This window comes from Sus scrofa, chromosome 6, assembly GCF_054392235.1.
Source record: "Sus scrofa isolate SSC_HxYL_T2T_F1_AM1 chromosome 6, Sscrofa_HxYL_maternal_Yorkshire_Landrace_v2.0, whole genome shotgun sequence".
Classification (NCBI taxonomy): domain Eukaryota; kingdom Metazoa; phylum Chordata; class Mammalia; order Artiodactyla; family Suidae; genus Sus; species Sus scrofa.
Window position 1 is genome coordinate 5277023 of NC_139388.1, and position 26700 is coordinate 5303722.

The 26700-nt window shown below is 52.0% G+C and overlaps 2 protein-coding genes and 1 long non-coding RNA gene across 15 annotated transcripts in view; 2 read left to right on the top strand and 1 right to left on the bottom strand.

Annotated features, from left to right (window-relative positions):
- Positions 1–23162, bottom strand: DNAAF1 (dynein axonemal assembly factor 1). Of its 5 annotated transcripts, none has more exons than XM_084959446.1 (12): positions 22999–23162; positions 20040–20175; positions 19082–19173; positions 16459–16680; positions 16128–16294; positions 13085–13206; positions 9185–9351; positions 7271–7561; positions 4196–4305; positions 2558–2614; positions 1108–1465; positions 1–339 (listed from the first exon to the last, which is right to left on the bottom strand). In XM_084959446.1, the coding sequence occupies exons 3-12, from the start codon at positions 19170–19172 to the stop codon at positions 233–235; spliced, it is 1692 nt and encodes a 563-aa protein (XP_084815572.1). In that variant the 5' UTR covers position 19173; positions 20040–20175; positions 22999–23162; the 3' UTR covers positions 1–232. The 5 variants fall into 5 exon arrangements, with proteins under 5 accessions (XP_084815572.1, XP_005664374.3, XP_084815573.1 ...); XM_005664317.4 differs by lacking the exon at positions 22999–23162 and adding an exon at positions 22323–22570; XM_084959447.1 differs by lacking the exons at positions 1–339; positions 4196–4305; positions 22999–23162 and adding an exon at positions 22323–22570.
- On the top strand, positions 5742–14460 carry LOC110260900 (uncharacterized). Of its 3 annotated transcripts, XR_014805341.1 has the most exons (5): positions 5742–6747; positions 7177–7579; positions 8674–8831; positions 12992–13116; positions 13541–13774. It is a non-coding gene; the product is annotated as an uncharacterized LOC110260900 (long non-coding RNA). The 3 variants fall into 3 exon arrangements; XR_014805339.1 differs by lacking the exons at positions 5742–6747; positions 7177–7579; positions 8674–8831 and having other exon boundaries at positions 10283–13116; positions 13424–14460; XR_014805340.1 differs by lacking the exons at positions 5742–6747; positions 7177–7579; positions 8674–8831 and having other exon boundaries at positions 10966–13116; positions 13541–14460.
- Positions 22718–26700, top strand: part of HSDL1 (hydroxysteroid dehydrogenase like 1) — a 21423-nt gene continuing 17440 nt past the window's right edge. For all 7 annotated transcript variants that reach the window (XR_014805335.1, XR_014805336.1, XR_014805337.1 and 4 more), the window contains exon 1: positions 22718–22793. The gene's annotated coding sequence lies outside the window, so the exon portion shown is untranslated. The remainder of the gene's footprint in view (positions 22794–26700) is intronic.

Consider the following 26700-nt stretch of genomic DNA (forward strand, 5'->3'; position numbering starts at 1 on the left):
TGGATGCCAGAATGTTTATGATGCTCAAGGGAGACACTAGAGTTACACAGTTTAAGCCGCAAACAACCGGGTTTGGTAGGCTTTGGGGCAGGGAGCGTGACGCTGTCCACACCCGCGGAGGCCGCGCCCACGGGTGGAGTGAGCCAAGGCCTCAGCGCACTCGAGACCAGCAGCTCCCTGGCGGAGGGGAGCCCAGCCGGGGAGACCCGTGTCTGCCGGGGCCGCCGTGGGCTCAGTCCAGGCCAAATTCAAGGTCCTCCCGGTCCTCTCCCACGTCGGGCTCCAGGCGCGCCTCGGGCTCCGTCTCAGCCGGGGCTGTGTCCCTCTCCAGGCCAATCCCTGAGGGTTAGGAAGGGGGAACCCGTGTTCTTGGGCAGTGTGGCCCCCCATCTTCACCCGTGTGCCAGCCTGGAGGCGGCCACGCGAGCCAGCGTCCAGAAGGAAGGACGTGGGTCAGGATGGATTTGTCTGCGTCCAGCAGACTCCCCAAGCTGGACACCAGCAGGCTCTGAACGAAAAGCTACCCTGGTGTTCCTGTCACCAGCAAGCAGGAACTGCACTAGGCTGGGGACACATGTCAGCATGTGGCTTCACTTGTCCTGTCAGCTGGGCAGTGTGGGTGTCGTGCTCCCCTGTGGAGCCCCTTCTGGGCCAGCGACCACTCCCTCATCCCGGTCCCGGGCTTGCTGTAGCCCTCATTTGGTCCCACGTTCCCAGCCGTGACATCACGGGTCCCCATTTTCCCTCGGGAGCCTTGGTTTGGAAAGGCCGCAGGTGGGGACGGTGGGGGAGGGGTGACATGCGTGGCGTGGGGACCAGGTGGTCGGGATCTGCAGGCCTAGGGAGCCCTGGGCGGCCAGCTCGCCGCTTGGGAGGGGGTTGGCTTGGTGCCCTCTCGGTCCAGGCCGGTGAACAGCAGGGGTCATGCGCCTAGGGCCGTGCTCTGCAGGGGTCTCTGCGGTCTTTGGAGAGGTCACGGCTGACCCCCTCCAGGCACCCGGGCTTCTCAGGGCAAAGGCCCACCCGCTCTGGGTCTGGGTGGTCACCTGTGGATGTCCCTGCCGAGAGGCTTTTGGCCCCAGTGGCCTTAAAGGAGGGTGGCATTACCTGGAGGAGTGGCCACAAGCGGGCCCCCATCCTGGCCCTCGCTGCGTGAGGGGTCGCAGCCCGGGGGTGGGGATGGGTGCCCTGAAGACTCGCGGTCGTCGTCCAGCTCCTGAATCAGCGGGCCAGGGCCCCTGGTGGCTCTGCTGCGCGTGTCCAGCTCTCCCTCTGCGGCTGCCTCGTATAGGGCTGAAAAGAGCGGCTCCGGCTCGGCCCTCCTGGAGGCGGCCCTGGGGAGGGCGAATATGTTGGAAAGGGCGTCCGGGGCCGCGTTTTCCAGCTCGGGGAGTGAGGTGTAGTCCAGCTCAGGGTCACTGTCATCACTCCAGCTCGAGATGGCTGTGATCTTTGGAAAGCTCATCTGTTAAAGAAAAAACATGGATTTGAACTCTGAAGTGCACACGGGTAATTCAGCTTTTTATCTTTCCCACTCTGTTGCCATAGCGCGAAAACCCCTCTGAAAAAGAATATAGATGCATGTGTATGTATAACCGAATACTTGGCTGTGCACTGGAAACTAACACAGCGTTGTAAATGGACTATATTTCAATTTAAAAAAAAGAAAAGGCCTGAGGGAGCACAGCACTGGCTGCTCGTGAGTCGGGCCCCAGGATGGACACTCCTTGGCAGCCCTTTCTCCGCCCTCGAGGCCACGTGAGGTCTGTGGCCAGGCCTCCGCTCCCTGCAACCCTCTGTCTCTGTCAGACCTCCGTGTGTCGCAGCTGTTGCCCACCCTGTTCCTGCTGCACCAGCACCCTGCCGGGTCCCTGAACAGGCTCATCTGGGAGCCTTGGCCTCTGGAGGGCTGTGCCTCCACCCGGCCACCAGCCATGCTTTGGGGGCCAGACGCCCATGGAATGGTGGTCTTGTGTGTTTGTGTCCTTCCGTGAGCTGCTGTGCTGAAGTCACGTCCTAGGCTCCCCTCTCCTCGCCCTCAAGGTGGCTCACAGGGCTCCAGATCCCAAGGGAGGAGGCCCCATCAGACCGCCACTCTTGCCACGCTCCTCCCTGCCTCGCCTGCTCGCCTGTGGCTGCATCACAGACATTCACTAGAAGAACATACAGATCCATCAGCAGGACAGACAGATGTTCAGGTAATTATGTACAGTGCGTGGCTTTCAGAAATCAGGGATAGGAGTTCCCATGTGGCTCCGTGGGTTAAGGATCTGGTGGTGTCACTGCAGTGGCTCAGATCACTGCTGTGGTGCAGGTTTGATCCCTGGCCCGGGAACTTCCACATGCTGCTGGTGCAGCCAAAAAAAAAAAAAGAAAAAACCCAGGTGGCTAGTTGTAAAGCCTGGGAGCAAGAGGACCCAGCCACATCGCCTTAGGGGAGGTGAAAATGGGAGTGCATGCTTCAAGTGCAAAGGGCATGTGGCTTTCTAGTGGAGCCACTTGGTCAGCGACAGGGCCGGAAGTGATGGCGGAGCTCTGGGGAGACAGGGAAGGTCACCTTGTCCTGGTCCCCCGGAGATCCACCTGCATCGACGTCTTCCAGATCAGGCAGGTCCTACAAGAGCAAATGACCCCCGTCAGCCGGAAGCTGCCTTCTCAGCGGCCAGCTGGCCAGCAGCACAGCCACCAAGCCCAAGCCTCCTGCCCGTGAGGGTGGAAGGACATGCCGGACCCGTGCACACTGAGGACACACGCACACGGCCACTCCAGGTACTCGGATCTGATTGGTGAGAGATGTGCAAGGTATGACCTGTTTCAAGAAGTCCCACCTCTCCTGCTTTGGCATTAAGAGACACAGGCAGCTCCCCTGGGGGCCGCCCACCACCTACGTACAGTGAGTCTCAAGGGTTTGCGTGGTGTAAGAATATATCCTGGACCTCCTCAGAACTGGGGGGGCTTTTCTGTTGTGTGTTATGTTTGGGGCTGTCTTCTTCCAGCCCGTCCAGCATGTGGGGCAGGCACAGCCTGGGGCTGGATGCGTGAGCTCTGGAGCCACACTGCCTGGGTGGCTGTTCCTTCTCCACCGTGGTCTGGCTGGGTAGCCTTGGGAGAGTTGCTTAACCTCTCTGTTTCTCAATTTCCTCATCTGTCAAATGGGGGTGGATAATGGACCTACGTCTTAGAATTATTGGAAGGGTTCAATCAATCAATACAAGATAGGTCTAAAACGGTGCTGGTCAGAGAGGAAGAACAGTCAGGATCAGCTCTTAAGCGCCGTGGTCCTGCGAACGGTCAGTTCTCGAAAGTGAAGGATGAACTGTCTATGTGTGTTTCATCCTGAGTATCTATAGGCCCAGAAAACTGGAAGTCCACTCTGAATATTGACCGTGCTCAGTTGAACCCTTACATGAGATCATGACGTTGGGACGTTGATCGAGGAAGTGGCGGGGGGGGCAGGCAAAGTTGTGCCCCTGGTTTGAAGGGAAGGAGCTCGCCCATGGGCAGAGAGGCGGGCTGTCCTGCGGGCGAGCAGGGGGCTCACCAGCTGTCGCCTGGGTGTAAGGCTAAAGGTGAGAGGACCAGCCCCCATCCGTGCCCCACCAAAGCGCCGTTCCCGGGGGTCGTGACAGAACGTGCACACCCCCATAGGACCCGTGCCTGTGGCACAGTGGGTAAGACTGTTACCAGAGCTGAGGGGCTTCAGGGAGGAGGGCCGTTCTCCAGGCCCAAGGTCAGGCGGCCCCTCCCTCGCTGAACCGGCCCCGGGGTGGTGCGGGGGGCAGACGGGATGCTGGACACTCAGACCTGGGAGCAGGCGCGGCAACAGGCCCGGAAGGTGGGCAGCTGTCCATAGAATTAGAGGCTCTGATGATGAAACGCCACTTTCTCTGTGCACAGCTGGCCCCATGGGACTGTCCTGCCGTGTAGCTTCTTTGGGGAAAACACATAGTTCAGGGGGACTCACAGGGGCCGGTCCTCTTGGTCCTGATGGTGCAGGCACGGGCCCCGGGGGAGGGCCCATTAACTGCACATCCTGAGCTGTGGGTCCGAGGGGGGCCCCGGGTTCTACCCAGCCCCCAGGGGAGACCACGCCTGCTGGCCCAGGGACCGCACTCTGGGCAGCAAGGGCTCTCGGAGGTTTGCGTCTGATCTGACCGGCCGTCCCGTGGACACTCCACATGCTCTGATCACGTACATCTATGAAGAGCTTCTCCTTCGTCGCCAGTCTGATGGCTTCCAAATCCCGGGCTCTGTCGAGTTCTGCACCTGCTGCACTTTGAGCGGCCAGCATCTGGGGAACCGATTCTAAGGAACAACAACCCAGGGTTGTTAACCTTGGAGGGAGTTTCCTGCACGGTGGGCACATGGGCAGACCGGGGTGAAGACGGCCTCCAAGAGGAAGGACAAAATCCTTGGGTCTGAAAGCCTCCAGTCCCTGGGTCAGGAGCCGCAGGATCCCAGGTTAGACAGGCTTATGTCTAAAAGGACGGGAAAACGGGAGAGGTGCCCCCGTTCTGGAGCCTGGAGAGACGCCGAGGAGGTGGAAGCACCAGCCAGGAATCCACGTACAATACGCCGAAACCTCAGAAGAGGCGTGATTGATCGGCCAGGGAAGAAAGAAGAAAGAAAGGCCTGGGCGTCAGTGGCCAAGTTTCACAGCCCCTCCTGCTGCGCCAGTGTCATTGAGACCTGGGGAAGCATCACAGCGTTGCCAGGGGAACGTGGAGTCCAGGTGGCGCGTCTCCTCCGGGCTCCAGGCTTCACGTCCTGGTCCTGCTCTCCGTTTGCTTCAGTGATTATTGTGGAGATGGAGGCCCCTGCCTCTCATGGCATATCAGTCCCCTGTCCACTCTGAGGCCCGGCCATGCCCACTTAGACTCAGAGAGCCATAGTGGGGCACCGTTTAGAAGGAAACAGGGAAGTGGGCGGGGCCTCCGGGGCTGCTGTGGGTGGTCCGGGCCCACCTCGACCTCCACCAGTTGTCATGGTCTCTCCCGCTTGGCTGTGCCCGTGGCTTCTCAGCTAATTCCGACAGTGGTCTGCTTGCCCCCCAGCCAAGCCACCCCTTCCCCCTGGACCCCATGTCCTGCTCGTGGCACCGTGGTGTCCACGTTCCCACTAGCAGAAGCCAAGTCCAGGCAGCTGCCAAGTCCCTTTGTTTCCTAAAACCTATTTTCTTAGCTTGTTTTGTTCTGGGACTAGGGAAGAGGCTACTGGGCGTGCTCCTTACGTTACCTCCTTTGGCAGAGGCCATTGCCACAGCGGCAGGAGCAGCTTAGAGAGGTCTTGTGGTTTACCTGATGTGGCTCAGCTGGTTAAGGGACTGGGCTTGGCTTTGACCTCAGGGTATCTGTCTGGAAAAGGCACTCCCTGCCTGTTCCTGTGTGTTTTAGTGAAATGCTTGTGTCCTTCTCTGGATCGTTCTGGTGACCACAGGACGGAAGCTGATGTCCTCAGACAGTGGGTGGTTGGATCGAGGTGGGACGTGTGTGTTTCTGTGACAGCGCACTCGTGGAACGTGCCCTCGGGCATCGGGGTGGGGAGAGAGCCAGGCCTCCGAGTCCTGACTCTGCCCCCAGGCAGTGCTCCCTGCTTTGGGATTCTGGGATGAGAGCTTAGTGAGAGAGAGCCTAGGAGACACAGCCAAGCTGGTCAGATCAAGCATCGCCTCATTCCCTCCATCCTTCCCGAAGGCCTCGGGGCTTAGAAGGAAATACTGTGTTCAACGCAAGAAAGGTAAATGGAGGAGTTCCTGTCGTGGCGCAGTGGTTAACGAATCCGACTAGGAACCATGAGGTTGCGGGTTCGGTCCCTGCCCTTGCTCAGTGGGTTAACGATCCGACGTTGCCGTGAGCTGTGGTGTAGGTTGCAGACACGGCTCGGATCCTGCGTTGCTGTGGCTCTGGCGTAGGCCGGTGGCTACAGCTCCGATTGGACCCCTAGCCTGGGAACCTCCATATTCCGCGGGAGCGGCCCAAGAAATAGCAACAACAACAAAAGACAAAAAGACAAAAAAAAAAAAAAAAAAAGGTAAATGGAAAAGGGATTTTGTAAACAGGTGGGGTTTGTATTTAGATTTGCCTTTCTTGGGGTTGAGGAACCTGCAGTGGAAGAAAGACCTACTTGCTGTGATGACCCAGCTCCCGTCTTGGACTCGGGACCCCCAGAAGGGTTACTCACTGGGGGTGGGGGGTTGGGGGCCAACAGCAAAGGCCGTGGGGGGTAAAAGCAGGGAGGATGGCCTTGAATCACCACGGTGGGGACCAGCTTGGTCTCTGCATGCAGATTCGGCTTCAATTCCTACCTCCACCAGCACTTGCTCTGCAACTTGGAGCAAGTTACTTCACCTCTCTGAGCCTCCGTTTCCAACTCAATGAGACAGAGTAACGATTAGCGCTCATACTAGTGGGGTGCGTGGACTGGGCACGTCCCAGGTCTGGCTCATCCCCACGGACACAGCAGCAACGGGTGGTGTCCCAGGCGAGGCCTGGTTTACCTGTTAGTCGGCAGGACCCCAGGAACTTGGCCAGAGCCTGCTGGTGCCGCTGGTCCGTTCTAGATCAGCGTCATCCGCTGGGTAGCCGCGTACATACCGCTACCGAGCACCTGCAGTGTGGCCACTCCTGAAGGGCTGGGTTTTTAGTTTTATTTAACCGTATTTTTAATTAATTTCAGTTTAAAAATGGAAGCGGTCCAAAACAACTCACTTCTTTTCATTGGGCTCCATTTCCCCTTCACCGTTTAAGTGTAAGCATCTGAACTGAGCTATGCAGGAGGCAAATACAGGCTGGATTTTGAAGACTTAGCGTCAAAAAAGGGAACATGTCTCATTCATCATTTTTTTTGGGGGGGGGAGGTTGTTATTTTTTTGTTTTGTTTTTTGGTCGCCCTGCGGCCTCTGGAGTTCCTGGGCCAGGGATCAGATCTGAGCCACAGTTACTACCTATGTCTCGGCTGCGGCAATGCTAGATCCTTGAACCCACTGTGCCCAGGCTGGAGATCAGACCGGCATCCTGGTGCTGCAGAGCTGCCGCACAGAAGCAGGAACTCCTCCCGTTAATAATGTTGCGTTGTTTAAAGGACCATGTTTTAGATGTACTGGTTTAGACGAGGTACAGTGTAGCGGCCCACCCATTTCATTGCAGGTGGTTGAATCGGATACTTAGAGAAAGGCAGTCCTGGCTCCCCCTGTGGTTCTAGGTAACTTACACAGCAGTCAGGAGTGGAAACCAGCCTGGGGCCCCCAGAAGGGCGCTTCTCCACCACCTACCTTCCCAGGCGGCTCCGGGGCTGGGTTGCGGGGCCTCGGTGGGGAGCACCCCTCCTGGCTCCTGGCCTCCAGGCTCCCCGTGGACATCTGCAGGCAGCTCCTCTGCAGGCAGCTCCTCCGGGAGACTCGACTTCTCCGACATTTCTGGGAAGAGCTGGTCCTTGGCCTCGAAGCTGTCCTTGACCTCGAACAGCTGCATCTTCTGCTGCCTCTCTTTGTCCTCTGGAGGCTCTTCCTGTCCTTCCACGCTGGCATCCATGTCCTCAGCGTTGTCTGGCGCGGGCACGTCCCCTGAGCACAAGTCTGGAGGTGAGCTGGGGACATCCTGGGGGGACCACCCCCCTCCCACCCCAACCCCCCTGCCCCTGCAGCGAGCTGCACCGGGATGCACCTCAGCGGAGGCCCTGGGTGCTGAGTAGGCGGGCCACGTCCAGAAGAGGGATGCTTAGCGCATGCGCTGCTGGCACAGGGCACAGCTGCTAGGAAGCAGTGCAGGGGGCTCTTGGGAGATGCGGGCGGAGGCATTTGGGGTCAAGGGCCTCGGTGACTGACCGCCTTTACGTTCAAATGGGTCAGCTGAGCAGGAAGGTATGTGTGCCTGTATGTGCCCACGTGTTCAAAACCGTGCAATGTACATGGACAAGACAGCTGTTTGTTTTACTATTCCTTAAGCTTTTCTGAAAATTTGAAAAATAGCAAAATTTAAAGGTGGAAGAGGGGGAAAAAAGCGTGCTGCAGAAGAATGTCTATTTTATGGGAATATAGTCTTATGCTGATTCCAAAGAGTAAGCAGAAAGCAGTATAGCTGTGCCATTTTATCTGTAGAAAAATGTCCATGCTCCGTGCACGGGGAAAAGGCAGGACATGAGTCGCGCTAAATATTGAGTGGCTCTGGCTCTGCTTCTGTTTTTACTTGTGCTTTTCCATGTTTTCCATGTGTAGTGTATTCACATTTTGTAATTAGGTGAAAAACACTAAATGTCATTTAAAGGCAGAGAGAGACTCTGGCTCTTCTGTTGAGTATAAGAGGAGGAAGGGGTTCCTGCTTTTGAAGGTGCCTGGAGCACCATTCCCAGGATCCCATGGGCAGGACAGGCCCAGGACTCACTCACTCACTGCGTGTCTCCACCATAGGTTGGCAGGGGCATGGGGGGCGGGCAGGGGGCTCCTGGACTCAGCAGTAGAATAAAGCCTCCACGAAGATGTCCACGTCCTAATCCTGGAACCTGTGGATATGTGAGCTCACGTGCAGATGCAATTAAGATTAAGTATCTTGTGATGGGGAGAAGACCCCGGCCGATCCAGGTGGGCTCAGTGGAACTGCAAGGATCTTGAAAAGAGGGAAGTGGGAAGGTGAGAGCTGGAGCGAGAGATTTGAAGATGCTGTGCTGTTGGCCTTGCAGATGGGGGGCCAAGGAGCTAAGGAAAGTGGCGCCTCGAGAAATTGGAAAAGGAAACAGATTCTCCCCTGGAGGCTCCAGAAGGAACACAGCCCTGCCGACACCTTGTGTTGAGCCCAGCAAGACTACATCTGACTTCTGACCTCCAAAACTGTGATCAGGTAATAAATTTGTGTTGTCTTAAGCCCCCAAATTGACAGTGATTGTTATAGCAGTTGTAGAAAATGAATCCATCACTTATTTTAAAACCCTGAAGCTGTTTGACAAATTGTATTTTCATCACTAAAAGTGGTCTGAAGCTGCCCTTAAATGTTGGGGTGCTTCACTGCCCTAGGCAGGTGCGCGAGGCCAAGGGCAGATGGATCCTCAGGTCTCTCTCTCTCTCTCTCTCTCTCTCACACACACACACACACACACACACACACACACACACTTCCAGAGATGAAAGTGTACGAGTTCAACAGCCTGACTTCTGAACGCAGCGCTGGCTGCTCCTTGGACCTGGAGCACGCACCTGGCTCTCGGCTCGCTTTCTGCTGCTTCCTCTCCTCGGCCTGGCGCTTGATGGCAGCCAGGGCCTCGATGCTGTCCGTGATCTTCTTCCGCTCTCTCCTCTCCCACTGCTGTCTCTCCTCCTTCTCAGCTGCGTACCCTCCCCGAGCCCAGGCCTCTGCACAAGCTCTGTTTGGGAGGATTAAAAACAAATACCCCCAGAAATCAGGGAGGCTTGAGTTGTCACAGGTTGAAAGTAAATCCAAAACCTACTGTCTGACCAAACTTGCTTCTTTCCCCCCAAATCAGACAAAAGGCACAGGGGACATGTGACTGCAGGGATACGAGTTAACGCAAGTACATTTTAATCTTTAAAGTCTGATGGTTTGCACAACCTCCTAGATATGAGGCCATGAGCACAAATGACAAAAGAAAAGAGTAGAGAAATTTGACTCCACCAAGACTTAAACCGTGTGTAATGCAAAGAATGCCATAAATAAGAGACCACTCACAGAATATTAGAAATCATTTTCAAATCAGATACCCAATCAGGGGTTTGTATTTAAATTATATAAAGAGCTATTACGGTGCATTAATGCAAAAACAGCACAACTCAAACATGGCAAAGGTTAAAAGAATGAGGAGATGACAATAAAACCAAACCCAAACAAAGAAAAACAAAAAAGAATGAGAAGGCAAGCCACACTGGGAGAAAATATTTGCAAGAAAGAGCACTGATAAATGGCTCCTATCCAAAACACAGAAAAGAACGATTAAAACTCAAAAATGAAAAAAACAGACACAATTTGAAAAGTGGGCAAAAGAACTGGACACCTCACCAAAGAAGACAGGTGACAAACAAGCTCATCCAATGAGGTCAGGGGAAGGCAAATTAAAGCAACGAGATGCCCTCTGACACCCAACAGAACGGCCAAAATCCAGAACACCGACAGCACCAAAGGCCAGCGAGGGTGTGGACCCACAGGAACGCTCGCTCGTTGCTGGTGGGTGTGCACAGTGGCGCTACCACCTTGGAAGACAGTTTGGCAAGTGCAAAGCTACATGCCATCTTGCCATATAATCCAGCACTTGGGCGTTTAAGTATTTATTCAAATGAGCTGAAAACAAACGTCTCCACACGAAAACCCACTCATGAATATTGACGGCAGCACTGCTCCCCATAGCCAAAAAGGGGAAGCCACCCAAATGTCCATCAACTGATAGATCAATAAAATGTGGCCTTTCCGACAGAACATTATTTCACAGCATTACACTGGAAGTATTTACTGACACCTATGACACTGGGTGGATCTTAATTATTATTTTTTCTATTTTGGCTGGTTGAGACTGTTCTGTCAATATCTACTGTACAGCAGGGTGATCCAGGCACACATACACATATACACTGTTTTTCTCACATTATCATGCTTCATCATAAGTGACTAGATATAGTTTCCAGCTTTATTGCTGAACCATTCCAAAGACAATAGTTTGCATCTTTGAACCCCAGACTCCCGGTCCCTCCCCCTCCCTCCCCCTTGGCAACCACAAGTCTGTTCTCCAGGTCCATGAATTTCTTTTCTGTGGAAAGGTTCACTTGTGCTGTATATCAGATTCCAGATATAAGTGATATCATGGATGCACCTTTAAAATGCTCCGCAAAAGAAGCCAGTCCCAAAAGACCACATATTGTACAAATTCCATTTACATGAAATGTCCAGAATAGGCAAATCTAGAGAAAGAAAGTGGGTTTGTGGTTGCGAGGGGCTGGCAAAGGGGGATTGAGGAGTGACTGCTAAGTAAGGGTTACTTTTGGGGGGGTGATAGAAATATTCCAGATTAATTGTGGTGGTAGCTGCACAATGCTATGAATATACTCGAAACCAGTGAATTGTGCACTTGAAATGGGTGAACTGTTTTAGGGGAGGGGACATAGCAGGCCACATGAGAGGTGACCCCATTCGTCCTGTTAGAGCTGTCCTTTTGTAGGAAAGACAGACCCTCAGAGAGGAAGCAGGTATGTCAGAGGCTGATGGGACCTAAGGGAAGAAATCAGGCTAAAGAGCCACCAGGGTGGGGAGGCAAAGGTGCTGCTTGAATAGGTGGCTGGTCCCGGAGAGCTTGGGAAGGTGACAGGTGAGCAGACACCTGTGAAGAGCCTCCTGGGCAGGGGTCCTTGTTCTCTCACCTGGTCTGAATGGAGGCTCTTGCTTCCATTTGAAAGCCTAGTTGGTTTGATGAAAATGTGTGAGTTCAAAAAAGAAAGTCCTGTAATTCAGTGACTGAGAATTTATTCTGAGCTGGAATCAGTAGTGGCCTCAATCTGATGGGATTTCCTGTTGTGTCTCAGTGGGTTAAGGACCTGATGTTGTCTTGTGAGGATGTGAGTTCGATCCTGGCCTTGCTCAGTGGGTTAGGGATCTGCCACTGCTGCAAGCTGCAGTGTAGGTCAAGACATAGCTTGGATTCAGCATGGCCGTGGCTGTGGCGTAGTCCTTATCTGCAGCTCACCCATACTGGGGAACTTCCATATGCCTCAAGTGCAGCCCTAAAAAGAAAAAAAGGTAAAATAAAAACCCAAATAAAAGCAGTGACAATAGAAATTCCCACTATGGCACAGTGAGTTAAGAATCCAACTACAGTGGGTTCTGATCACTGCAAAAGCAAGGGTTTTGATTCCTGGCCCAGTGCAGCGGGTTAAAGCATTTGCTGTTGCCACAGCTGCCTGGGAACTTCCGTGTGTCATACCCACAGCAATGAAAAAAAAAAAAGGCAGTGACAATACACACGGCAGTCGCGGATTCAATATTCTTGATATGCAGAGAGCTCTTATGAATCAATAAGAAAAACCCCACAAAAGGACACCAGGAGGAGGTCGTGAGTGCCACACTCAGGAGGAAACAGAAGCGTCTGACAAAGCCGGTAAAAAGACCAACCTCATCCATCACCCCAAAATGCAGATTCAAAACGAGATAACTGGAGTTCCCACTGCAGCGCAGCGGGACGGAATCTGACTAGCATCCATGAGGATGTAGGTTGGATCCCTGCCCTCGCTCGGTGGTGAGGGATCTGGCATTGCCGTGTACAGACATGGCTCGGGTCCCACATTGCTGTGGCTGGCAGCTGTCGCTGTGATTCGATCCCTAGAGTGGGAACCTCCGTATCCCACTGGTGCGGCCCGAAAAAGACACTAAATAAATAAATAAATAAATAAAGTGAGATAACTACCTTTGCTCACCAGTTACCCTGGCAGAGATTTCTTTCACATGGCGTTGGCTAAGTTACAAATTGTCACAAACCTTTTAGGGGATCATTAGAAAATAATTATAAGCTTTTTTTTTTTTTTTTTTTTTTTTTGTCTCTTGTCTTTTTAGGGCCACACCCGCAGCATATGGAGGTTCCCAGGCTAGGGGTCCAATCAGAGCTGTAGCTGCCGGCCGACACTACAGCCACAGCAACTTGGGATCCGAGCCGAGTCTTCGACCTACACCACAGCTCAGGGCAACGCCAGATCCTTAACCCACTGAGCAAGGCCAGGGATCGAACCTGCAACCTCATGGTTCCTAGTCAGATTTGTTTCCACTGCGCCATGACAGGAACTTCTATAAGCACTTTTTAAAAGTCTTATACCACAGTCTTTAATGCAGTAGTACAACTCCGAGGACTCTGTCCTAAGAAAATAACCAGCCATGAGATCAGAGACTTACAGAGAAAGGTGGTTTAAGGATTATGAAAAGTCTGTGAACAAGTACGCAAAGATAGGGAACTGCCTACGAAACAATCAGTGGGCCAGTAAACCTGTTTCGTTGGCCTGGTTAATGTGTGGAAGCGCTCAAGGAGCAGAAATTTGGAGAAGGTGAATATCAAGCATGCGCACCGCCTACCTCCTCAAGTGCGATCAGAAGGCGTTTCGAGGTCTCACCTGTCCTTCGGGAAAACCGGCCTGTCGTCCAGGTATGTTAAGTGTTTCAGCCGAACGGTGACTGTCCTCCGATAATTCGGGATGGTCCTAGTCACCGGGTTGCCCATCAGATTCAGCACACGCTGCAAGCGCACAGGCCGAGCCACGTTAGCCACGGAGGAAGGGAGCCAGAGGCGTGGGCAGCGCTCTGAGCACCGGGAAGGGGGGCCCCCCGCCACCTCCCGCAGTCAGGGAGCCCAGAGGGCTGTCATTGTCTCCGTGCCCTCAGAACTGTCCGGGGAATTGGGCGGCCCTTTCTTCTACTGGCGCTTCTGATCCTAAATCCCATTGTCCTTCCAGAGCAATACTGGAAGATCTTTCCCAAGGCCTCTGCCAAGGACAGTGATGGCTGTAGTTTTGCTCGCCCCTGTCTCTCATGCAATGAATCTCCAGTTGATTGTGTTTGGTCCTTCGCAGCCAGGACTCACTTGAAGAAAATGTACACAGCGGCTCGGCAGAGAAGAGGCGGGGACAAAGAGGACAGGATGGGACGTACCCGCTTATCTCCTGCCCGGCCTACAGCGCTCCCGGGTGTCAGGGTGGGACCAGGAAAGGGAAAGGGACACAGCAGTGGCAGCACGCCGCCCTCCCACTTCAAACACTGTCACCTCCTCTCCTGCTGCTGAGACCCAGAGATGGGGAATGGCCAAGGTGACATGGGGGCGAAGCCTCGAAAATCAGTTTGCCTGAACCGATGAAATGTGTTTTATATCTAAAGTGGGTTTGGATGTTGGCAAACATAGATGCACTGTAAACCGATTGGTTTAGCATTTCCCAAACTCCACTTTCATAATGGCTTCACCATTCTTGTCACATTCGCAAGTGACCTGTCTGTTGGGGCTGGGTGGTGGGCACACTATGCCCCAGGGGCAGAAGGTAAAAGCAGTCACGACACAACCACAGGCAGGCTCTTCTGGTTATGGGCTGAACTGCCATCCCCCACGCCCTGCAAATCCATAGGCTCAAGTCCTGACCCCCAGCATCTCAGGATGTGACTGTATCTGGAGACGGGGTCTTTGAAGAGGCCGTTAAGATTAAATGACATCACCCAGGTCAGCCCTGGTCCAACAGACTAGTGTCTGGTGAGAAGAGGCGATGAGGACACAGAGGCACCTGCTGAGGACACAGGTGGGAAGGTGGATGTCTCCGTGTCAAGGACACAGGCCTCAGGAGAAACCAGCTCTGCTGACACCTTGATCTCGGACTTCGAGGCTCCAGAATAAAGAGAAAATAAATTTTTATTGTTTAAACCACCCAATCGGTGGTACTTTGTTATGGCAGCCAAGCCAAAAAAAATATTATAAAATATAATATAAAAGTGCTATAATGCAGTATTATACCATGTGCTGGTGATAATACAAATTCTAAATTAGTCCTTCTTGACAGTTTGCTCTGCAGATTATTCTTGAACTGGGATGTGCTTACTATTTTTTCATAAACTAACTCAATTTTTCCTTACTTAACCATACTCTAAACAGTAAACAGTGAACTCAGGGCTTTTATATGCTATTTTGAATGTTTTTTCCTAGTACCCATGACAATACGTACACACTGAAAAGCCAGGAAGCCATCAAAAGCTACTGAAGGAGTTCCCGTGGTGGTGCAGGGAAAACGAATCTGACTAGGAACCATGAAGTTGCAGGTTCAATCCCTGGCCTTGCTCAGTGGGTTAAGGATCCCGCCTTGCCATGAGTTATGGTGTAGGTCGCAGACGCAGCTCAGATCTGGCGTTACTGTGGCTGTGGTGTAGGCCAGCAGCTACAGCTCTGACTAGACCCCTTACCTGGGACCCTCCATGTGCCGCTGGTGCAGCTCTAAATAAAAAAAAAGGAGAGACAAAAAGACCAAAGGTTACTGGAGTTGAGTCCAAAGGATACAGGAGCTGCCTGGAGGGGTTTCCACAGACCAGAAGATGGAACCATTCAAACACCACAAATTAAAATGCCAGCAAGGGTTCAGTCATGGCAGATACTGTATCTTTATATCTATGATTTTGTGATAGCGAAAAAGAAAAACATTTCATCGCCATAGTTAGAGGGCCCTAGGTTTTCTACTCATCTCTGAAAACACATAAAGAGAGAGAACCAGGCATTTATCCTGGCCTTTCCCTTTGCATTAGGGAAGCCCTAGCGGACGAGTGCAAGTGCTTTTAATAGAGGCATTCCAGCTAATACATGCAGAAGCAAGACCAGAATGAGAATGTGGTGGGGACAGGCCTGACGCAGTGCAGGGAGGCAGCCAGCATCAGCAGCCGCTGAAACAATGAGGGGAAGGATTGATGGGGGGCTTCCTGAAGGCTGGATCAGACTCACAGCAGCCAAACCCACTCCTCGATCTTAAAGTTACAAAAAGAGGGGCAACCTGACATGTTGGGTGCCCTGCTGTGACACAACAGCAAATGTCAACGTCAAATTCTCAGCCGGGCACTGATCAGGCCTCTGGCTCCATCATCGTCTTACAAGAGATACTGGGGACAGCAGCAAACGTCAAACACCACCATAAGGATGCAGTCCGCCGAGTCCAGGATGTGGCTTTCAGCTGGAGGAGGGAGCCCGCCTCTGCAGCAGATCCATGGGGTGGAGTTGGGGAAAACAGCCACGGGGGACGGTGACGGCTCAAAAGAAGTTTGAGAGATGCGTCATCCAAACCGGATGTGTGGGTCTGGTTTGGATTCGCACAAGGCAGTGGTCAAAACACATCTGTGGGACTCAGGCAGAAAACTGGACCTGGACTGGGTATTAAATGTAGTTCTGAAAATATTTTAGATAGAGTAACAGTCTAGGGAAGATGCTTTTTAAAAGTCCCTAACTGTCAGAGATTGACCACTGACATATATGGGGATGAAATGATACGGCATCGGCGTCTAAAAGGCTCCAGCTAAAAACTCAGAGAGCAGCAAAGTGGGTGGAGGACGACAAGGCCGCGAGAAGGCGGCGGGGAGAGAAGAGAGATCTGCTGATTGCAGGACACGCGACAAGAGTTGGGGTGTGTGCTTGTGTTTTACCAAGTCAGCCATGCTCTCGAGAACGCTCAGGATCTCTGGGTCACTCAGCTTGTTGTGGGAAAGGTCGAGGACGCAGAGTTTCAAACACTCCTTGAGATGCTGGATGTCTTGCACGGTCTCCAAGTGGTTGTGGGCCATCTGGAGCGTGTTGAGGACCGGCAGGCAGGCTGCATGGGGAGGTGGGCAGAAGTAAACCACGCAGGCGGAAAAGAAGGTTGGGAACCTGCCCTTCCCCCCCGCCCCGGGCCAGCGGTGGACCCCCAGACGGGGTAGGGGTCGGGGTGGGTGGCTGGAGAACCCCTCCCCCACTCCCAAGGCGGCATCTTCTTACAGAGGTTTTCGATAGTCTTGATGTAATTGTTGCTGAGGTTGAGAGCATCCAGCTTCTGCAGGGGTTCCAGGTTCTCGATTTTGTGGAGCAGATTCACTTGCAGGAAGAGGCAGCGCAACTCCGTTTGGGCCTCTAGGTTCTCAATTTTCTGTATTCCATTGCACTCCAGCCAGAGGCAGCGCAGCCCCGTGTACTCGTCCAAGTTCTCGATGCGGTCAAAGCCTAGTGGGAAGGAAGGGGGCGTTGCTCCAATGCCGACACGCACAGAGACACAGGGGTCACCCCCGTTTTTGCCTACCTGCCCAGCAGCCACTCGTCCTTCCTCGGAAACTCCACTGCCTCTTGGAGCAACATCCCTCTCCCGATGCTGCCCCAGGCTCCCTGCAGGGGGCTGGTCATGCTTAGCCGAGGGGGGGCCAACCCTGATGAATCCTGGGGAGCTTTGTGGCTCCGTCGGAAAGAGGTACCTTTCTGCTAGAATTGCCAGCCTGGGAAGGTGGAGGCCTGCAGCCACCTGCCCTTCTTGCCCAGAGTGGGTGGGAGTGAGGGGTGACCAGCTTGAGCTGAACAAGTGAGAGGAGAGCAGAGCCAAGGAAAGAGGTGAGACAGCCTTGTGAAGATAGGTGGTGAGCGCCAGGATCCAGCTGTGCCTGAAACCAGTGCAAACTTCGGGTCTTGTTTTTTTTTTCTTTTTATTTCTTTTTTCAGTATTATGAGCCACACTTAAGGGGAGGGAAACAAACGGTTTTGTTTCCTTCAGTAACGTAATTGATTTGTGATTCACGGCTCATCTCTTGTTACCAAATCTTTTTTGCAGTCATTTGTTTTGTTGCCTGCAAAGTTTTAACCAAAAGTTATGGCTCAGCAGGTGAAGAGCATGACTAGTATCCATGAGGATGCAGGTTGGATCCCTGGCCTCGCTCAGTGGGTTAAGGATCCAGTGTTGCTGTGAGCCATGGTGTAGGTTGCAGACAAGGCTCCAATCCCGAGTTGCTGTGGCTGCGGCGTAAGCTGGCAGCTGCATCTCCAATTTGACCCTTAGCCTGGGAACTTCCATATGCCGTGGGTGCCACTCTTAAAAAAAAAAATCATTATTTGATACTGTGTCAGAGAGCTGGGAATCTGGTGATGGCTTAGCTGGGTGGTTCTGCCTCACCTTGATATTACCTTTTTATTTTTTAATTTTTTGCTTTTTAGGGCCACCCCTGTGGCATGTGGAAGTTCTCAGGCTAGGGTTCGAATCAGAGCTGTAGCTGCCGGCCACAGCAACATAGGATCCGAGCCTTGTCTGTGACCTACACCACAGCTCATGGCAGTGCTGGATCCTTAACCTACTGAGCGAGGCCAGGAATCAACCCTGCATCCTCATGGATACTAGTCAGGTTTGTGACCCACTGAGCCACAGAGGGAACTCCAAATAATGATTCTTTTAAGTTGCGAACTTGGAGGATAACTTGTTAGGCAGTGGCAGGGTTTTTTTTTGTTTGTTTGTTTTTGGCTCACACCAACAGTATGTGGAAGTTCCGGGCCAGGGATGGAACCCATGCCACTGCAGTAACAACACTGGGTTCTTAGCCCACTGAGCCTTTAGGTAGTAGGCACATCTCTCTCCTAACGCGTCCACCTCTTTGATTCCCTCTACTTGGTCTAACCTGCTGGGTCCTCTTCTTCCCACATCTTAAATATTGGTCCCCTGGGACCTGCCCTCCTAAGTCATCTTACCTAGATGTTGGGTGGAGAATTTCCAAGGGGATGACGTGGAGGTGAGGAGACCAGTTAGGAGTTGTTCACCCCTTTAACATATTTGAGCTGCTGGAGCTGCCTGTGAACCTACCTGGCACAGACCTCGCCACAGTGGCTGCCCAGCCCCCCAAACATCAAAAGCAGCTTGATTGGCTCCATCTCTGCATCTCCAGCACTGCGAGGTGCCAGGCCCACAGAAGGCTCTCAGTACACATTTACACAACAGATAAAAGGACACATCAATGCCTGATATGGGGCAGGTTGGCCGCTCCCGGTTCAGCAGAGACTGGGAGTTATTTATCACTCTGCTTTCGCGTTGCGAGGAATATCCTTGTCTGTGAACCTGAACTTAACTGGACACCAACCCAGTCTTTTGCAACATATCCCTCCCAAGCCCAAAGGAGTTACAAGTAGCTCTTGGTTTGAAAAATTATGGGTCCTCTTGGAGTTCCTTGGTGACTCTGGGGGTTAAGGATCTGGCGTTGCCACTGCTTTTGCACAGGTTCGATTCCTGACCTGGGCACTTTGGCAGGCCAAAAAATTACGAGCCCTCTAAAAAATATAAATAAGCTATACCAATGTGTTTCCCTTGTTCCCACATAGTCAGTGGCCCCCTTGATAAACGCTAGTCCCGAAAGACGTTTTCTTCAAAAAAGTATTACTGCTTTTCCATCCATCTCCACTAAACTCTGAAATTTCTACTTAAATATAATTTAAGAACTCAAGATGACCTGTGCAAGTAACTCCTTCATTTTCTTTCTCCCTTCCTTCCTTCCTTCCCTCCCTCCCTTCCTTCCTGTTTAGTTTTCTTCTGCAACCAATTCTTTCACCACTAGGGTCTTTCCACCTGACCCAAGGTACCTCCTCCGCCAGATCCTACCTTTAAAGTGTAAATACAAGGTGTCATTCAGTGCTGGCGTCATGTAAAGCTTGTGCTGCTTGCACAGTTTTCGAAGAAACGTTTTAGTCATCCTGTTGAATGACGAACATGAACCAGAAATTTATTTCAGTTTGTCAGCTGGAGAAAGGTCTCATAAATTCTTTGCCACCATCCATTGAGTCCCCAAATGCCACAATATTCTATGTGCTCGATGACTGTTTCTTTGTTTACAGCTTTCAGGGCCTCATCTGATATCGTGACTTTCAGGAGCCTTAAAAACTGCAGTGTGCATTCTCACAGAAATACTTTTTTATTTTGGCCACACCTGCAGCACGTGGAAGTTCCCAGGCTAGGGATGGAACCTGTGCCACAGCAGTGACTTGAGCCACACCAGTGGCAATGCCGGATCCTTAACCCACTGTGCCACCACAAATCTCTGAATAGAAATACTTTTTTTTTTTTTCTTTTCATAGCCACACCTGAGGCATATGGAAGTTCCCAGGCTAGGGACTGAATTGGAGCTGCAGCTGCCAGCCTACACCACAGCCGTGGCAACACCAGATCTGAGTCGCATCGGTGACCTACACCACAGCTCATGGCAACGCTGGATCATTAACCCATTGAGCAAGGCCAGGGATGGAACCTGCATGCTCACCTAGGGTACGTTGGGTTCTTCACCCTCCGAGCCACAGCGAGAACTCCTAGAAATAATTTTAAGAGTGTCATCAAGAACCACTGATGTTTCTCTGTTTCCAGGTCTGGCATGAAAGTTTAATAGGTCGTGATTAGTTGGGCCACAGAGGCAGCTCCATCCTGACTCTGCTACTAATCCTTGACACAGGGCCAACTATTTAATCTCCGTGCGCCTCAGTGTCCTTAACTGGACAAAGGGATAATGCCAACTCCCACCTTAACTGGATAAAAGCATGCTGTGAGTGGCAGCAGCACGCCCACGTACCTGGGGCCACGATCTTCCTTGTCATCTCTTTGGTGTGCTGAGCGACTATCTGCGCAGCTGTCACCACTCTGTTTCTGCTCGCTGAGGTAGGACGTGTCAGAAGGACCCACGCATGTTTCTTTAGGATCATTAATTTCTGTAAAATAAGAGATTGCTTTTATAGTGATCAAGAGATGGGTAGAAAATTTTCCTCCATTTCAGCCTGGATAATAACTGTGATGCTTTTGGTATGGAACTGGTACTCTTTAGACGCCTCTCAATTTTTAAAGCAGTGATAAGGGCTGTGAAAATTTCCCTTCTGGGCAGATCTTTGATAAAAGCTCTTGTACAGATGCACAAGAAGAGGGGTACAAAGACAATCACTTCTGCATTATTTGTAACAGTCAAACCCTGTTGCGAACATTGCAAATGTCTCCCCACAGGGACTGGTTAAATAAAACAATGGATTTTTATTCTGCCATGGATTAGATGCCCTGGAGGTATGTCAGTCAATATGGGTAATTCTTAGAAACACATATGGAGTGAAAAAAAGCAAGTTTAATAATAAGTACAGGCTCTCATTAACAAAAATCAAAACAACACAAACCTAGGCTGTGCATTGTTTAAGGACATTTATTTTTCTGGCCGTGTCTGCAGCATGTGGAAGTTTCCAGGCCAGGGATAGAACCCATGCTACAGCAGTGACCTGAGCCACAGCAGTGACAATGGTGAATCCTTAACCTCTAGGCCACCACGGAACATTTATTTATACTTTGAGTTTAAAAAATGTTCTCAAAAGAAAAAACACACAAGAGGTCCTTTTGTGGCTCAGCAGTTAATGAACCTGACTAGGATCCATGAGAATGTGGGTTCGATCCCTGGCCTTGGTCAGTGAGTTAAGAATCCTGCATTGCCTTGAGCTGTGGTGTAGGTTGCAGATGGGGCTCAGATCCTGTGTTGCTGTGGCTGTGGTGTAGGCCAGCGGCTATAGCTCTCATTCGACCCCTAGCCTGGGTACTTCCATGTGATGCGGGTGTGGTTCTAAAAAAGCAAAAAAACAAAAGCAAAACCCACCAAACACACCCCTAACCCCGCCAAGAAACAAAGATGATGGGGAAATATCTTTGATAAAAAGAAAATGAGCACATTGGAGTGCACTTAATTTTTTTTTAAAGATCAATCAAATTGGCCAATTCCAATGCAGTTAACCTTAAGGGCTGTGTGCTGCTGCTCTCTGGGGTTCCATGTGGGTACTGAATGAGATTAAACACTGTGTGTCTGGGACTGTGACTTACACTTGCACATTTCCCACTGCATGCGACGCCCAGCCACAAGAAAAAAGGTTTGTGGAATAAAGAAAAGATGCTCAGTAGGCATAATAATGTATTATATTAATAACAAGAACTACCGTTTATTACAGACCCACTGTATGCCAGAAACTTAACTATCCTTGCTTGCAGAAGAGGAGGCTGGCTTATAGAGAAATGAAGCTCTGGGCAAAGAGCCATAAAAAGCTGGCAAGTCGTAGACCTGCAATGTGAACCCAATGTGACTGGCTCCAAACTTGGATCTGTCCACAGAGCAACCCGGCTTTCCTTCAGCAACTCATGAAGGACTTGCCTGGACAGTCAATGCTCAAGATATCTTTGTTGACTGGGTTCAAGAAAAAAAAAAAAAAAAAAAGGAAACAAATCAAGTAGTTTGTTAGTCACTGAAAGGTTTCCTTTATGGTCCAAGCCAGGAAGAAGAGGCTCTCTTCTAAGCACATTCTGGAAAACTTTGGTAATGAACTTCCTTCCCTCTGACTCTCACGGGTCACGCACTGGACTTGTCACTGCGGGTTCAATCAGGATGTCCTGCCCTGGCTGAGCTTGCTGTTTAGAGGGGGAGAGAGCCTTTGATCTTTCGTAGTGATACATACAGCAATAAAGAGATACATTTGAAAGTTACATGAAAAGCAATAATTAAAAGCAATAAAGGGATACATGAAAAAGTTGGGCAGTGGGGAGAATGGTGTGTTGGCTCTGGAGTCAGACTGACCAGGCATGTGCCCACTCTGTCATTGACTGGCTGAGGCAGTCTGTTTAGAGCAAGATCTATAACCAGTTTCCTCATCTGTATGAAATGTGGGGAAATGCAGAGAGCGGGTGTATGGGCTCCAGTGGGATGAGCGCAAGGCACGCAACGTTTAGTTAAGTGTGGGCCACTGTTATTACTATTGTTACTGCCGACTGTGAAGACCAGGTATGTGGTGCTAGGCGCAGCCCGTCGCCCCCCTCGCGTCCCTGGGGCGGCGGTCGGCACCTTCTTTGCGGTCTCCTTGGCCTGCGTTCCCGCTATCACCCGCCGACTCCTCCACGCCGGGCTCCTGCGCACCCTCCTGCTCTGCTTCCCCGTCCGTCACGGGCTCCAAGGCCTCGGGGTGCATATTTATTCTGGAAACACCGAACACCCCGTAGCAGCGGGGAGCCTGGCTCTGCGGGCTACAGCCCCCGGCCCCGCCAGGGAGGCCCTGCTTTCCTTCTTCGCTTAACACTGGGTTCCTGGTAGTTAGCAGCTCAACGCTTCCCCGGTCTCCACAGCAACCGCCGCGCACGCGCACTCGAGTGAGCCCGCGCGTCTGGACGCCGGGGGCGGATCCCGTCAAAGCCCCGCCCCCCAGCGCGTGCGCGGGTCACGTGGGGGCGCGGCCCGCGGCTGCTGCGGCAGTGGTGACGGGGGCGGCGGCCGCTTGTCTTTGGCGGGACTGGTTCCGAGACTGCGCCGCCTGTGCAGGTACCGGCCCCACCGCACCCGGCCCGGGGACCCAGACCCTCCTGGTCCCGCTTGGCGCCGCCGGCGCTTCGCTCTGGCCCCTCCCTCTAACTCCCCACCACGCCCCCTGGGACGGGTACCCTCCGCGCCGAGACACCCGGGACCCCTGGACCCCTTCGCCCCTCCCTTCGCTTGGACCGCCGCCCCAGCATCCGTCATTCCTGACCTGTCCCCGCTGAGCGCCCCTTTCCCAACTCCTTGCAGGCGTTGCACCCCGCTGAGCACCCGCTCGTCTGGGCCCTCCCCTCCCCCAGGCCCCGGCAGACCTGGGGCCCCACCCACCCCGGGCGCAGGCCCTACTCTTCCCCAGACCTGACCCGGGTGCTCTCCACGAGGCTCTGAAAAAATCACCCCTTTGTGCTGCTTTATTCTCGTTTCCAAAGGACTTGTCTGAGTGGGGTTTGTTGTCGTTGTCTTTGTTCTGATTTAGAAGTAGTTGAGAATAAGAGGTTCTTGGCGAAAGGGCACCATCAGTTCCCCAGCGGAGGTTGGTTGTTTGGCCCTGCCCCGTGCCAGAGGGGAAGGGTTCTGGAGACCCGTGAGGCTGTCGCTGTTCCAAAGGAACGTGCAGCCCAGACACTGCCCGGCGACGGCAAGCCCGGCGGCCCTCTCGGTGGTGGTGGCAGCGTGATGCCCGCCTGGGGGGTCTCACAGTGGGAATCGCCAGCCTGGCTTCTGGAGTTTGATAGACCTTGATCTGAATTCCCACCTCTCACTTTTTAGCTGCAGAGCCCTGTGTATGTCAGCTTAGCTTGGTTTCTGTAAGCTGGGAGTGATTTAATTCTGCCTAATAAGGTGGATGAGACAAGTGAGATGAGAGGTGTAAAGCTTTTAGGGGAGTCTTTTGCATAAAGCCAGCTCTCATCTTAACGCTGAGCGTTACAAATAGCCATTAGCTGAAGGTGAGCGCTGAATTATGGGGGCTAATAGCTAGGGCTTATTGAGCACTTATTATGTTCTAGGCTCTGTAGTGAGCACTTGATACAGATGATGTCATTTAAGCAGGAGCTTTCATCCCCCTGTTTACAAGGGATGGAAAGGAATCTCACGTTCTTACAGGGGAGTCTGGATTCGAATCCAGGGTGTCTCTTTTCATAGTCAGTGTGCGTCACCGCTGCAAAAATACTACAGGGGCATAGAGTTAAACAAATTGGTATTTTTTAGTAGGTTTTTTTTTTTTTTGAAATAAAATTCACATAACATGAAATTCGCTACTTTAGCTTAGCCATTTAACAGTGTACTGTTCATAGCAGCATATTCACCTTGGTCCACCTGCTTCATTCTAGAACCTTCCCATCATCCTCCAAAGAGATCCCACCCCATTAGCATTCACTCCCCCTCCCCCCCTCCCCCGTCCCATGGCAGCGCAGCTCTCCTTTCTATCTCTGGATTTGCTTTTTCTGGACATTTCTGTCTGGCTTCCTTGACTGAGCATACTAGCCTCAAGGTTTGTCCCTGTCGTAACATCTGTCCCTACTTCATTCTTTTTTTTTACCTTTTTCCTACTTCATTCTTTTTATTGCTGACTAACATTCCCTTACGTGGAGAGGCCACGTTTTGTGTATCCATCATCTGTTGTTGCATCTGGGATGTTTCCACTTCTTAGCTAGTGAGTAAGTAATGCTGCCATGAACATGGCCGTGCAAGTTTTTGCATGAGCCTCAGTTTTCACTTATCTTGGGTCTGTACCGGGGAGTGGGTGCTGTTATTATTTTAATTCCTACCGCAGCTATGGAGACCTGAAACTGAGGGCTGTCCGATCTTGGATGAGAACTCCCATGTTCTGCTCCCTCCACGCAGCCCCCCATCAGCTCAGGTTCGTGCTATCCCAAACATGTGCTAAGGAAGGTAAGGAGATTCCACGCAGTCATGAAACACCAGGAAGAACTTGGTCAGAGTGCTGATCCAGAGTTTGAGAAGCGTCCCGAGTTCTTTCTCCCTGAGAGTGAAATTTGAGCTTTGAACCCAAAGCATTATTTGCTTCTGTTTATGAGAGAAATAGCACCGTGCCAGGCGGAAGGAGGCAGAGCAGAGATGGATGTGATCGCAGCCTCACCCCGTCAGGCAGTGAGGGGAGATTCAGGACTTAAGTCTGAAAAGCAAATTTGTAGGCAAATTTTAGAACATAGTACAGGAAAACGTCTTGACGACCTGGGGCTAAGATGGGATTCCGCAACCAGAACATGACAAGCACAAACTGTGCAGGAAGAAGATTGATGAATTTGACGACAGTAAAGTTAAGACATTCAGTTTATTTAAAAGCACTGTAAAGAGACAAAACATACAGAGCACTAGCATGTAGAATATAGAAAGAATTCTTGTAACTCTGACAGAAAAGGAAGAAAAAAGGCCAAAAGCTAAAACAGATATTTCCCAGATGGGAAAAGACCAGCAGCGCATACATATCAGCAGAGTGTCATTCCCCTCGGTAGTAGTCAGGAAATGTAAACGAAAACCACTGGGAGATCCTGTTTCACAGCCAGCCTCTGGCAGGTGAACCGTTGGACCCTGCCAGCCGTTGCGAGGAGGCAGTGTGAGCGCACACTTGCTGCTGGTGGGTGTGTGAGTGGGTTCAGCCGCTTTGGCAGCTTCTCGTGGAACGTGTGGATGCCCTGTGGCCCCGCAGTTCCGCTCGTAGGCCTGTCCCTTCCAGAAACTCCTGTGCCAGGACAACACGTGCAGGAATGTTCATGGCAGCGCTGTTCGTGATTGTAAAGCCAGAACCGGCAAGAACAATGCTGGTGCCCGCGAGCAGGAGAGCGGGTAGATGGATCACACAGCGGTGGCACCTGTGGCCTGCAGCTCCAGAGTCTCGCAGACAACACCACGTGCAAAAAACCAGTCATCCAGGGATGTGCGTGGTTTTGGTTCCTTCATGGGACAGTCAAAACCAGGCAAGATGTAATACTGTTATTTCACAATCCGTGCAGGGGTGATAATAGTACAACTGTTCAAAAATGAATACAAAAGCAAGGGAACGATGATGCCAGAATTTAGGAGTGTGGTCACCCCCAGGGTGGCGGAAGGGCTGGGATCAGAGAAGAAGCATCAGGGCGCCTGAGACTCTGCTTTTGTCTGTGAAGTCAGGTGGCTGTGTGGGTGTTTGGTTTACTGTTCTTTGAACTGTGTGTAAGACGTTTTCCAGCTCGTGTGTGTATTTCTCAGTTTGCTTACATTACAGAAAAAGTAGTCTTAGGCGTTCCCGTCGTGGCGCAGTAGTTAACGAATCCGATGAGGAACCATGAGGTTGCGGGTTCGATCCCTGGCCTTGCTCAGTGGGTTAAGGATCCGGTGTTGCCATGAGCTGTGGTGTGGGTCACAGACATGGCTTGGATCCTGAGTTGCTGTGCCTCTGGCGCAGGCCGGTGGCTGCAGCTCCGATTGGACCCCTAGCCTGGGAACCTCCATATGTCACAGGAGTGGCTCTAGAAAAGGCAAAAAGAAAAAGAAAAGGTAGTCTCAGATGTGTCTCCTGCCCTCAGGAGGCCTGTGCTCTCTTGGGGAACCAAGAAAGAGACAAACTAAACACTCACGTGCCCCGTGGGCGAGAGTGGAGGGAGCTCAGATGGTGCAGGGTGGGCCCGGGAAAGGACGATAGACTCGGGCTTCATTCTTGCCCAGGGCCTGGCCGTGGCCGGAACCTTATCAGTGAGTGCCGGGCCTGAGCTAGGGAGATGGGCCTTGGGCTGGCCTTACAAGGACAGCTCCGGTTTGAGTGCTGAGAGCAAGGCAGGTCCAGGCTATGTGTGAAAGAAGTAAGACTTCTCTGGGGGGAAAAAAAAATGTTAATGAACATAAAACCCCTGACCCTGGAGCCTTAGTGAAAGGTTGGACTCTGCCAGCTGTCGTCGAGGAGGCCGAAGACCCC